This window comes from Colletotrichum siamense, assembly GCF_013390195.1.
Source record: "Colletotrichum siamense strain Cg363 chromosome Unknown KSG_Cg363_contig06, whole genome shotgun sequence".
Lineage (NCBI taxonomy): Eukaryota > Fungi > Ascomycota > Sordariomycetes > Glomerellales > Glomerellaceae > Colletotrichum > Colletotrichum siamense.
Window position 1 is genome coordinate 1,190,139 of NW_023501019.1, and position 12,520 is coordinate 1,202,658.

Sequence of the window (12,520 nt, forward strand, 5' to 3'; positions counted from 1 at the left end):
AAGGGTTAAAAAGCTATACTTAGTTTATTTTAATTAGTTTTTAGTTATTTAAGATTTAATTTAAATTACTAAAAAAGACCTAATTACTTCTTTAACTATTTATAACTTAGATAACTTTATTAAAGATAGAGATCTAAACTTTTTAATTTATTAAAATAATATTAAAAAAAGAGATTATTTTATTAAAAATACTAAAAAGGAGTAAAATTAATAAATTAAAATAGAAAATCTTTAAAGAAGTATATATTAAGTAAAAATTAAGAAATAAAAGCTAAAACTTAACTTATTTAGAAATATTATTAAACTAAGTAATTATACTTTAAATAACTTCTTTTTAGTATAAAATAACTTAATTAAAGATATTACTTAGAGGATAAAGCTTTAAAACTTTTATTTACTTTTAATTATATTAAAAAAATACTTACTATTTAGTATATAATATATTAAAAAGCTATAAAAAGAAGATAAAAATATTACTTATATAGAATAAGAGATAGCTAAGAATTTAATTTAAAGTAAAACTAATAGCTTAAGAACTTTAAAAGCTAAATATAACTTTATATATATAAAATAAAGCTAATTAAGTTTTTTTTTCTATAATATATAAAAGATTTAAAGGATATATAGAAAAAAGTAAAGAATTTAGAATTTTTTAGTAATTTTAATTTAAAAAGAAGAAAATAAATAGGTATTTTTATAAGTATTAAATATTATTATAAGAAGAAAAAAGTTATATAAATAAATAGAGGTTTAATTAGCTTATAATAAAAAAAACTAAGTAAATAAATAAGAAATATATTTATTTTTATATAAATTCCTATTTTTTCTTTAATAACTTTAATAACTACTTTTTTAGAAAAGCTTTTAAGATTTTTTAGCTTAATTTATAAAAAAAGTTTATTAATTTTTATTTTTTAAAAATTAAATAAATATAAGTATTTTTAAGCTTTTCTAGCTTTAGTTAGCTTTATTTTTATCTCTTTTTTTAGTCCTTATTATATTTTTTTAATTATTTAAAATAAAGATAAAGTAAAATATTATAAAAATATTACTATTAAACTTCTTCTTAGTAGTTTATTTTTTTTTAAGAGATTATATAATTTAAAGTATAAAGAGAGTAAAAAATATAGATAAAGTATAATTTAGTTAAGCTTATATTTATATATTTACTTTTATATTTCTTATAGTTATTTAGAAAATTAATATATAAATATCTAAGTATTTTTAGGGGTTTTTTACTTAGAGTAGAGTACTTAATATAATTAATAAGTTTTCTCTCTTACTCTATTGCATTACTTTTATATATATATACTTTAAGAATAAGATATACTTACTATTCTTATTAATATATATATTATATATCTTTTAGCTACTTAATTAGTTAGGTTTTAAGCCTCTTAAAGTAGTATATAAAAAAGAGCTTAAATTACTAACTAAATAAGATATTAATATAGTTATAAATAAGAGAAATTTTATTATATACTATAGTAAAATATATAAAGTAGCTTTAATAAATAAGAATATTATTAGTAGCTAGAAATAAACTAATTTATAGCTTATTAGTATAGCTAAACCCCTTATAAGCTTTCTAATACTTAAGAATACTTTAACCCCTATTAAACTAGTTAGTTAAGTTTATAAAAAGCTCTCTAATAATAGGGAAAATAAAAAATAAGTAATAAATATATATTATAACCTATTATATATAGATAATAGTTAACTAACCTACTTAAGTATTAGGCAGCTAGGATAGAATATCTATACTATAGGATTATAAGAATAATAAGAACTTACTTAGTAATAGAAGAACTATAGTCTAAGTTATATAATAATAAGATAATAATTATATTAGATTAATATAATCTAATATAACTTAGAGGTTAAATAATTATTTTAGATTAGAATAATCTAAATTAACTTAAAGTATAAAAGAATATATTTAGAATTAGATTTATATATAGTATAACCTTAAGTTTAGTTTATAGTTAGATTTTTATAGCTCTTTAGTAATTAATTTAGTATTTATCTTTAGGATACTCTTAGCTTACTTTTACTATAAATTACTTATTAAGCTTAAAACTAATTACTTTAATCTCTAAAAACTTAATTTACTATAGCTTATAATCTTTAACTTAAACTATAACTTAATATACTGTTAGAACGTATTAATCCTTAGCTTCTATTAGCAGACCTTACTGTTAGATAGCTAACTGTAATAATATATTAGTAATCTTTTAGTTAACTTTTAAGAAAAGGAATAAGCTTTAAGATTAGTTTAACTTATTTAGTAAGCTAGATAATAATAAATATATATAGTACTTACTTTTTTAGAAAGTTTAGAAAAGCTTTAATAAGAAAGTATATTAATTAGTAGTAGCTTAATAAAAAATTAAAGTATTATAAGTAGAAGTTAATACTAATAAAGCTAAGAAATAAAAGAAAGTTAAAATAAATCTAAATTTAAAGTTTATTAATATTAAAACTATTTAGAAGACTTAAATTAAAGTAAATAAACTTAAAAATAGTATAAATAAATCTAATAAGTTTAAAAACCCTAGTAATAGTAAAAGTTATATTATTATAGTATTATAATATATATAAATATTAGTTAAAGTTAATATATATAAATATAAGGGTATTAAAAGTAGGTAGCTGAAATGTGGGGGTGGCTGAGAAGTGGGTGTGGGATGTTATAAAACTTCAGCTTAACTAGTTGATAGGGCGGACTCGACGTTTGTTCATCCCATAATCGACTACATCGCAAATGCCCCGCTGGTATCTCGTCGATCCTGGTAGATTCTGCAGGGGTAAGCGCACCGTTCTGCGGGCTCGGGCAGCTGAAACACGTTGTCAACTTGGCGGATTTTCCGCCCAGCGAATGAACGGTAGTTGTGTATGGCTTCGGGGCCAGGATAGGGTTGGCGTAGGCGCTGCATGCCCTGCACTGTAATTTTGATTGAAACGGCTTAGACAGGGAAAGCCGGCTTGCTGTGCGCCGTAATCTAGGCCTTCGGCCCAACACCTGCGGAGTTGTCCACCAAGAATTTGCATCAACGGGCAAAGTAGGTCGGATCATCGGACATTGGCATTGTAAGAAATGGTGTTGCTGACTTCTTGGAAGACATTTTACAGTGTTAAACTCTTTGGTCCCCAATCGGGCAATTTATTGCTGACGACGACACCTGTCAGATTTCTGGGGCTACCCCATCGTCCAGCTCGTCGTCTGGAGGCTCGTCAATGACGGTGACTCTCCGACTCTCCTCCTCAAAGGGTCGTCATCAGCTGATGATTGGCATCAAAACTTTACGAAACCATGCTCGATGAAATCTCTTTCAGAGTCTTCGTATGCAAAGCCTCTGAAAGTGTTGGGACAGATGACGGGTCAATCCGCGATCGCTGTCGTTACGATTGCAGATCAACTCCAGAATGGTCAGTGCAGCGCCCCTTTTGGGAGATCAAGGACCGTCCCCTGTAACACGAAAGCAAGGACCCTTCTTGAAGTTGGAGCACACTCACCTGAGCAAAATTCTGCCTCCAGGCCTTTGCGCCTTTTTCACTGCAATTCTACCATGATCTTAAGATCTTAACATAACTCTGTATAGGTGAGATCAACTGGGCCTTGGTCAGATGTTCATGAATTCATGAGGATTTGGCTGCTAGAGCCGTTCGGTCTTGATTGCAATCAGGGCTGGTTTCTACCCTGACTGAGGCCGGTATTGATCTATCACGTACCGCTGCTACGTGAGTCCTGTTCTCGCATTCAAAAGGTAGGCAGACATCTTCGTACACGCAGCTGGTGGGGGCTGAATACCACTTAGGTGGGTGTGAGTGACGTCGAAAGTCCCCGTGTCTGCCGGGCAAGGGCACCTCCCCCCTAACTCACATCGAGGAGAAACCAAAGGCGGAGAGAATGCGCGGAAGTCCATAGTCCAATGGTTACGACTCAACAGTCAGCAATTACACATTTACCGTGAAGGATTTCCCGGACGTGTTGCTTTCTCTGACACTTGACAGCTCGGGTTCTTAATCACCTTAGCTGGGATCACCCTGTCGGCAAGCGGCATGACGTAGAAACCCACCTCATGTCCGCACACATAATTATAGCATGCAAAGCTTAAGTTGTAGTATAATTCAAACCATTCGCTGCTCTTTTCTCGGAATTGTGTCCACAAGAATGTGTGGGAATGCACATTTAGCTTGAATCACATCAGGAATCCCCGCCTGCAAGTTCTGAGTCTTCGATGCTATATCGACCAGTATCATCAAATCGGCAACCAAAGACCGGGAACTTAAGTCAGAAATTGGTATCAATGTTATGGTTGTAGATGATCTGAAGATCTGTTGCTTTACAGCTTAGACACGTAAGTGACCAGGCGACCACATACAGTATAATGTCAGTAGCGTCGTTGTTATCGGGCAGACGCAAGTGTGATATAAGTCGCCATATTAATACAGGGGAAATGTGTCCAAGAAATCAGTCCAAGCTCGTAACATCAAGCTTAGCCCCTGACATAGGGTCCCCGTGAGAGGAGCTAAAATATTCCCTGGTGATTCTGTTTGGGGAACTTTTCGGCGAGATTGTTTCATATTCACGGGGCATGCTTCTCGATCTACTCGGATGACAACATTGACATTGAATTATGTGGCTCACTGGAGGAACTGAACTAGTTGTAGGACAACTAGATGTTTAAGGATCGGCCTGAAGAATAGAAGTTGGCATGACATCGGCCACAAGGTGCCTCGTTGAAGTATGGTGCATTAGATGAGGAAGCAAGAAGTTCTCTTGAACAAAGCTAATTTTCCAAGACAATATGCTCGTTGATTATTGAATTGTATAAGAAGAGTTATGAATGAAGAGAGTGACTATTCATCGGCCGCATTGACCAGCAACGAATTGACGTGACAGCTCGTTCGGCGGGATGTTTAGTCCGCACCGGCCGTCGGCACCGCAAACTCCACTGAATTGTCCATTTGTGCAAGCTTGTCCTTTGACGCTCTTTCCCTGAGGTGCTAATTGAAGGTAATTCCTGTCAACCATGTTCTATCCAGGTAAGTAGGCGTTTGGTAACATGACTTACTCGCAAGGACGCCAAGCGCAGAGCAAAGGACTAAAAGAGTGGCGTTGAGAACCCTCATGTTTGGAAACTCGTTGAAAGTCAGGACTCAGATCAGTGTGGATTAAGGAGAGAGTAAGAAGGAAAGGTCGGCTAAGGAGTGGCGCCGTAAGAGAAAAGATGGGAAAGTCGAATAATCTGTGCTCGGCACTAAAGAATGGAAGACTGGTGATCAGTTCAAAATATGGCGTATCTTTGCGGGTGGTCTTCTCGCCTTTTATGAGCAAAGATGCCCAGGTACCCGAAAGATTTAACCTTACATCGCAGCCGTCTTCCCGCCCGGAATCTATCCCGGTGTTTCCCACATTCCTCGAGAAGGTGCAGTCTGCGACGCCAGAAGTTTGGATGGCATCGCTGTTGACACAGCGCACATCAGGTGAAACTTCGTTAGCAAACGAGTCAGGCATCCCCCGCATCACGCAGCCCTACGATTTTCAAAATGGAATGATGTTCAGCGTGATCGTCACTCAAGAAACAAAACAGCTGCTCAATAGTTGTTCATGCTTACGATGCCCTGCCGTTTGCCATTGGCTTACTTACGGTAAATAACATTGCACCCTCAAGATACACCTAGCTTGGCGGTTTGAAGATTGTTTGTTGTTCGATACGCGACTTCAAATAGACCTCGTCCTTCTATACTGAAGCATGTAAGTCACGTTAGTCATGGTTTATGAAACAGTTGGAAAAGAAACATGATAGCCCTTGTGGTGAAATCCTTTGCGATAGCGGGCAATTCCACGTATTGGCCTGTGCGACCGGTTGGTTATTGGTATCTTAGGTCAGTTACTTCTTTTTCGAAGGTAAAGTACCTAGTCGTTTAATACACCACCACTTGTGCGTCGAAATTAGCACAGCAAAGTGACCCCTCAACGGATCTCAACGGCTTCACATCGTGCGTCAGAGTCTCGGCAAGCAAAAAGGAAGGCCTCCGATAGTCATCCTCGCGCAATCTGAACATACTAAGCTTGAGGATAACAAGCAATCCATTTTACTTTGGCTTCAGTCTCTCAATTAGAACCGAACAATAATGCCTGTAAGATGGTATGTGACATTTAGTGTCAACTTAGGACGGAAACGTATGTCGGATGTGCCCCCGGCCAGGTGCGGGTTTCCTTCTCTGCGGCATCGCGACCCAACGCCGACACATTCAACACAAAAACCGTCTAAAAGAATTTTGCTGCCTCTCGAGATTCTACTTCGAATGACACCTGCAAGATGTCGAGGCGGAGAGGCACCCGTACACGCCCACTACCCAAGTCACAATGCGCGAGACAGAAGCTCAGCTGCTCAAGAGAGGAAGGACCAACATCTCCACGACTGTCAGCTCAAGCACTACTTGAAAATATGCTGAGATCAACAGATGAATCTGTAAGGATAAATACAAAATTTTAAAGACTGATTGCCCCTTTGAGATACCCGTGGGTCAACTCAGAGGTAGGCCCTGACCTTGCGGGAGAGCCCGGAACTGGCCAGCCCCAGAGTGGGAACCTCAAGGCTCGGGATAATCGAAATGGTGCCTCTGACGTTGACTTCAAGTACAAACACGTATACTGTCTTGACGTTGTTGTCTCCAAAAGAGATGTAGACGCGTTCGCCCTCAATGAGTTTGCCTTCGCTGTCCAGCCCGTCTGTTTTTCATAACGCTGAAGGTGATATCTAACGCGTGTTGGAGCTTCTCAGGTCTGTTGCAGGTTAGACTTAGCAAATGAGACGGCGGCGTCAGGCACTTCGGGAATGTTGCGGGGCACGGCTCCAGCATGGGATGGATCACGAGCCATGCGGCCAGAGTGACAACAGTCAAATATAGTGGTGACGTTTTTGGTGCGATTGGTGGTGAAGCGCAACAATCGTTCCAGCCCCACATCCAGAATGCCGTTGAAGGAAGAGGCCGCACCAGCCGCGGCATGGTTTCGAAGCAGGAAGCACATTAGTTCAAAGAAATGATAATGCCATTATTGGTGCTCGGTGGAGCTAGCTTCTTTGTCGACGCCTGGTTTATTAATATCCTCTTCGACGATCCCGCTGTGGCCGGAATAGTAGATGATCGTTTGGCCGCGAGACTTTCACGATGCGTCCCCACTCCCCGAGGATACCTGCTCGGGTAGCAACATCACCACACAGCATGGGGATATCGAAACCCTGTTGGCTGAGAACAAATGCCATATTCCCTACATCGTTAAGCGGGCCGCGGAGGGCCCCGAACGGGCTGGCGATCAACAGAGCCCGCCTTGCTGCAGTCATCTTCAATACTTGCAAGAGGCTAGCGGGATAAATCGGAGTGCGGAGAGTATGACAGCGAGCGGGTGAGGATCGCGTGTTCACCAGGCTATTCATGGGACTTGAATGGAATTCTCAGATACGAGCATCGCTTTTATGTTCGGGATGACCAATCCTGATTTTAACGAAGGATCAAGCGATCTTACCGAACTCTGCGGAGACCATACCACTTGCATACTAGATATCTGCAAGCTTGGCAGGTCCATACATAAGCTCAGTAGCGTTGCATTACTAGCTTGTCTGAGGCTCTGTATCTGGTTGTGGTTTCGCTAGTTCTCGTTGAATTCGGTCCAACGACCATCAACAATATCATTTTGGTCTTGTAATCACAGCACACATATGACTTCTCACAAAGAGTGATTTGCACGCAGACCGGCCCTTACAAGGCAAATTGGAGGCATCTGCTAAGCACTAGTACCCTGCTACACGGCGTTCCCGAAGGACTTCTCCCTAGTCTCTATTTTACGCGATCCTAATACTGAGGCGACTGACCTTCGAAGAGCCTTCTCCTGATTGCAGCCTCATTGACACGTGAACCCTCCGCCACTGGTTGATGTCTTCCGCGTCACGGGTCAGGCATCAATACTTTCAATTGGCGCTATTGTGATCCATCTCTCTCAAGTTTCAACACAACCGCACCATTCGCAAGCGAGCCGATTCAGACGAGTTGCCAATATTCACCCCACCCAGGCAGGGGTTCAATTTTTTGAGTTTTCGATAACCTGGAATCCTTCATCCTGCTGGTCAATCCTTTCCCCTCCTGCTCCCTTGATGTCTCTCCACAACGCGACTGGCTGCGACTGTGCGAACTGACAGCGCCAAGCATCTCAGCTTCTAAATTCAACCTGTTTTGGGAAGCAAGTATTCATCTTCGGTTGTGGTGCATTCCGATGTCCAGCAGGCGCGCTAGACGCGGCATCGATACCCTCAATTGATTGTCTACCTAGTACTTACCCTGCAACCCCTGTCATTGAGGGATTTCTGCGCTCTTCTGCATAGTACGAATACCGGCCATTGGTTGTTGTCCGATGAGATCCTGATACCCCACAGCATAGAGGTGGATAGAGCCGAAAGAGAAAATCACATGAAAGTCTGTGGTCTTGGTTCCCACAGTTCTGTCCGATCAGAAAGCGTTGTCCATTCCAGTGACTGAACCATGCGCCCCTGTTGCTCCTCTGCGGGCTAGAGCTACCTGAAGGATTTGTGCACGTGAGGGCGCAAGATCCATGTTCTGGATACTCATTCGCAGCTGATGCCAAGTTGCTACTCAGCCGCAATAACAGAAAGCCGCTATTGCGGCCGAGAACGGTGTGATCAACAGTGACTCAAAGCCTAACGAACGTCGTCATGCCTGAAAAGACCAGCAGATCGGGTTCCATGTGACATGTCGACTGATCGACAGTCAGACTGCGATTGGGAAGTGTCCTCTTGCATTTGCCTGTAGCTTTACGAGACCACAGAGCTGAGAGAACAATATGCGCAGATACTAGTAGATAGCAATGGGCCTGGCGGCTTGAGTCACCTGAACGCACCTATAATATTCCAGGCAAGCAAGAGCCCTATATATCATAGAATCAGTACATTCTTTGGGAACCTTTGCCCACACAAACGAAATTGAGCCGCCCTATCAACAACCCAAGCCCCCCTTATCGAACCTCCAAAATGTCATGCATTGCGGATATTGGCAGCGCGGTAGACGATGATATCATCAGTCTGCAAGTGAAAGTCAGCGCAGTCGCATGCGACGATCCCGAGAACCCCAGGTTGCACTACAAGCTCGCTCAGTCACTTCTTGAGAAATACCAGGGGTATGGAAAGGCGGCCGATGAGCTTTCCGCTGCCATTTTCCAAGCCACCACAGCTGTCGAGAAGGCCGACATCCTGGATCCTGCTGAGCGGGATGAAATGGCTGCGACTCTTTCTCGCATGGTCTTTCTACAGTGGGACCAATTACGAACGCCGGAGAGTCTAGAGGCTGCTCTGGAAAGGGGACTCCAGACGACCACGCTGCTTTCGGATTCCTCGCCACATTTCCCTATGTTATGGTACAACCTGGCACAAATCTTGCTTTGGCGTGGGAAATCTCAACAAGACGAAGATGACCTAGAAGCAGCCCTGCAGTATGCCAAGGATGCAGCTGACTGCCAGAAGGAGGACGAGTTCTACTATCCCTTGTTCTGCTACACCATTTCTGAGATACTGTTTCGGCTTTCTCATTTGAGGTCGAGTCCGCAGGATCTGGAGGAATCCTTATCCCAGCTGCTGGAATCGAAAAGGACGATGAGAGTCGACCATCCCATGCAGTATGGGCTGCATAGATCACTTGAGTCGATTTACAAGGAACGATTTCGCTACACACTGGATTATGTGGATATCGTGAAGGCATCATCTTACTTCACTCAGCGGTCTAGCATGCCGCCCCCGCCCACCAACATCTATGAAGATGGAAATCGCCCTTCGATTGTTCATTTGCGTCGCTTTGATCGCTCCAGAAACATCGATGATCTCGATGAGGCAATCCGGCAGACCAAGAATGAGAGGATCTCTCTGGGCCAGAACTCTGTGAAGCGAGCTTCGGCTTCGTTGGAATTGGCAGAGATGTTCGGGATTAGGTTCAGCCGCCTTGGTGAAGTACAAGATGCTAAAGAAGGCATCTTCTTTGCCAAGGAAGGACTTGATCTTAGGATGAAAAACAACATGGAACCTATAGGTGCACTGCAGTCCCTTTGTTGTTGTCTCTTCAATCACAATGAGGAGTTGGATGTCAGCAAAGAGGTTGAGGAAACTATCAACATCATCACGAGCATGATCCCGGTTTTTACAACCATGGAAAACCAGGCAGACCTCCGTACCTTGTTAGGGATGATGCTCAGGCAACGGTCTCACCACGATCACCAGAATGTTGGGGACCTCGAAAACGGAATAACGCAATTGAGAGAAGCTCTCCAACTATCCCAAAGTGAGACGCAGAAACGGACCGCACTCGACATTCTCACCGCTTGTCTCCATGACTATTTTAATCGTACCGGAGACGAAAGCAGCATGAACGAAGCTGTCCCCACTAGAAGACGTCTGGTGAGCCTTCTCAACCGAGAGCATGAAGACTGGAATAGAGCATTCATCCAGTTGGCCCGCTAGTTAACGTCCCACACCTACTTCCGGACCACCCCTATATACGGACCACCCTAAAATGCCTCATCGAAAATATATACTACTACTTCTAAACTTAAATAACTTCACTATTTTTAACTTAATTATTACTAAACTTTCTATAAAGTATAATAACTATATAATAGTTAATTATATTAAAAATAAAGTTTCTTAAGTATTTAAAGCTATTATAACTAATATTAGCTTATAAAAAGCTTTATTATAGTATAGTATACTAAAAATTATTTTATTATATTAAATTTAAGGGGTTTAGCTATAAGATATTATTTTTTTTAATCTATAAAAGCTTTCTCTAACTTAAGAAAGCTATTTAGCTAAATAGGTTTAAATTTAAGCTATTTTAGGTTTATTTCTAATTTATTAATAACTTAAAGATTTTACTAAATATATTTTATAAGTTTATAGAGATTCTTAATTTCTTAGAAAGAACTAAGTATAAGTTTTTATTAAGAGAAACCTATTTATAAAAGTTTAAAAAAATAGAGTAATTAATTCTTAGTATATTAATAGAGCTTTAACTAATATAATTAAATAATAGTTTAAGTATTTTACTATATTTAAGATTATAGTTATTAAAGTTTCTAATTAATATAATATAAATAAGATTAATATTTTAAAAAGTAGAGGATTAAATAGGTTTATTCTTAGATTATTAGAAATTTATTCTATTTATAAGAAATAGTTTAGATTATATATTTAAATATCTCTAATTAAATATATCTTTATAACTAATAAAATATTACTTTTACTTATTATATATAAAAGTAAGAATATTTAGTAATAATAATTCTCTTTAGATTTAATACTATATAAATCTTAAAAGTTTATAGCTATAGAAAATAAGTAAACTTTAGACTTTATAGCTATTAAGTAGTTAATAGAGGTTTTTGTTTTTTAATTTAGCTAAAAGACCTCTTAGAGGTTAGATTATTAATTTTAAATAGTTATAAAAGCTATAAAATTATTACTTTTATATATATATATTTTAAAAATAAGATATACTTACTATTTTTACTAATATATATATTATATATCTTTTAGCTACTTAATTAATTAGTTTTTAAGCTCTTTAAAGTAGTATATAAAAAGAAGCTTAAATTACTAATTAAATAGGATATTAATATAGTTATAAATAAGAGAAATTTTATTATATACTATAGTAAAGTATATAAAGTAGCTCTAATAAATAAGAATATTATTAGTAATTAGAAATAGATTAGTTTATAGCTTATTAGTATAGCTAAACCTTTTATAAGCTTTTTATTACTTAAAAATATTTTAACTCCTATTAAACTAATTAGTTAAGTTTATAAAAAGCTCTCTAATAGTAAAAAAAATAAAAAATAAGTAGTAAATATATTAGTAATCTTTTAATTAACTCCTAAGAAGAGGGATAAGTTTTAAGATTAGTTTAACCTATTTAATAAGCTAAATAATAATAAGCATATATAGTATTTATTTTTTTAAAAAGTTTAAAAAAGCTTTAATAAAAAAATATACTAATTAGTAGTAGTTTAGTAAAAGATTAAAATACTATAAATAGAAGTTAATATTAGTAAAGCTAAGAAATAGAAGAAGGTTAAAATAAGCTTAAATTTAAAGTTTATTAATATTAAAGCTATTTAGAAAGCTTAAATTAAAGTAAGTAAACTTAAAAGTAGTATAGATAAATCTAATAAGTCTAAAAACCTTAGTAATAGTGAAAGTTATATCGTTATAGTATTATAATATATATAAATATTAGTTAAAGTTAATGTGTATAAATGTGAGGGTATTAAAAGTAGGTGGTCTGGATGTGGGGGTGGTCTGGAAGTAGGTGTGGGACGTTAACTAACCGGGCCTTGAGGACTGGAAATGCGGCTGAGCTTGATGAAGCCATCTCAATCTACGAAGATGCCAGTGATGCTCTGCCCGATGATCACTTTTTACGCCTACGAAACGTCGATGCTCTGTCCACC

At 37.7% G+C, this 12,520-nt stretch overlaps 1 protein-coding gene across 1 annotated transcript; it reads right to left on the reverse strand.

Annotated features, from left to right (window-relative positions):
- Positions 1–4,867: 4,867 nt before the first annotated feature.
- CGCS363_v009331 (uncharacterized protein) lies at positions 4,868–5,136 on the reverse strand (the record flags this gene model as incomplete). The annotated part of the gene is made up of 2 exons (XM_036641180.1): positions 4,868–5,010; positions 5,079–5,136. The coding sequence occupies 2 exons, from the start codon at positions 5,134–5,136 to the stop codon at positions 4,868–4,870; spliced, it is 201 nt and encodes a 66-aa protein (XP_036492700.1).
- Between the last annotated feature and the right edge of the window lie 7,384 nt (positions 5,137–12,520).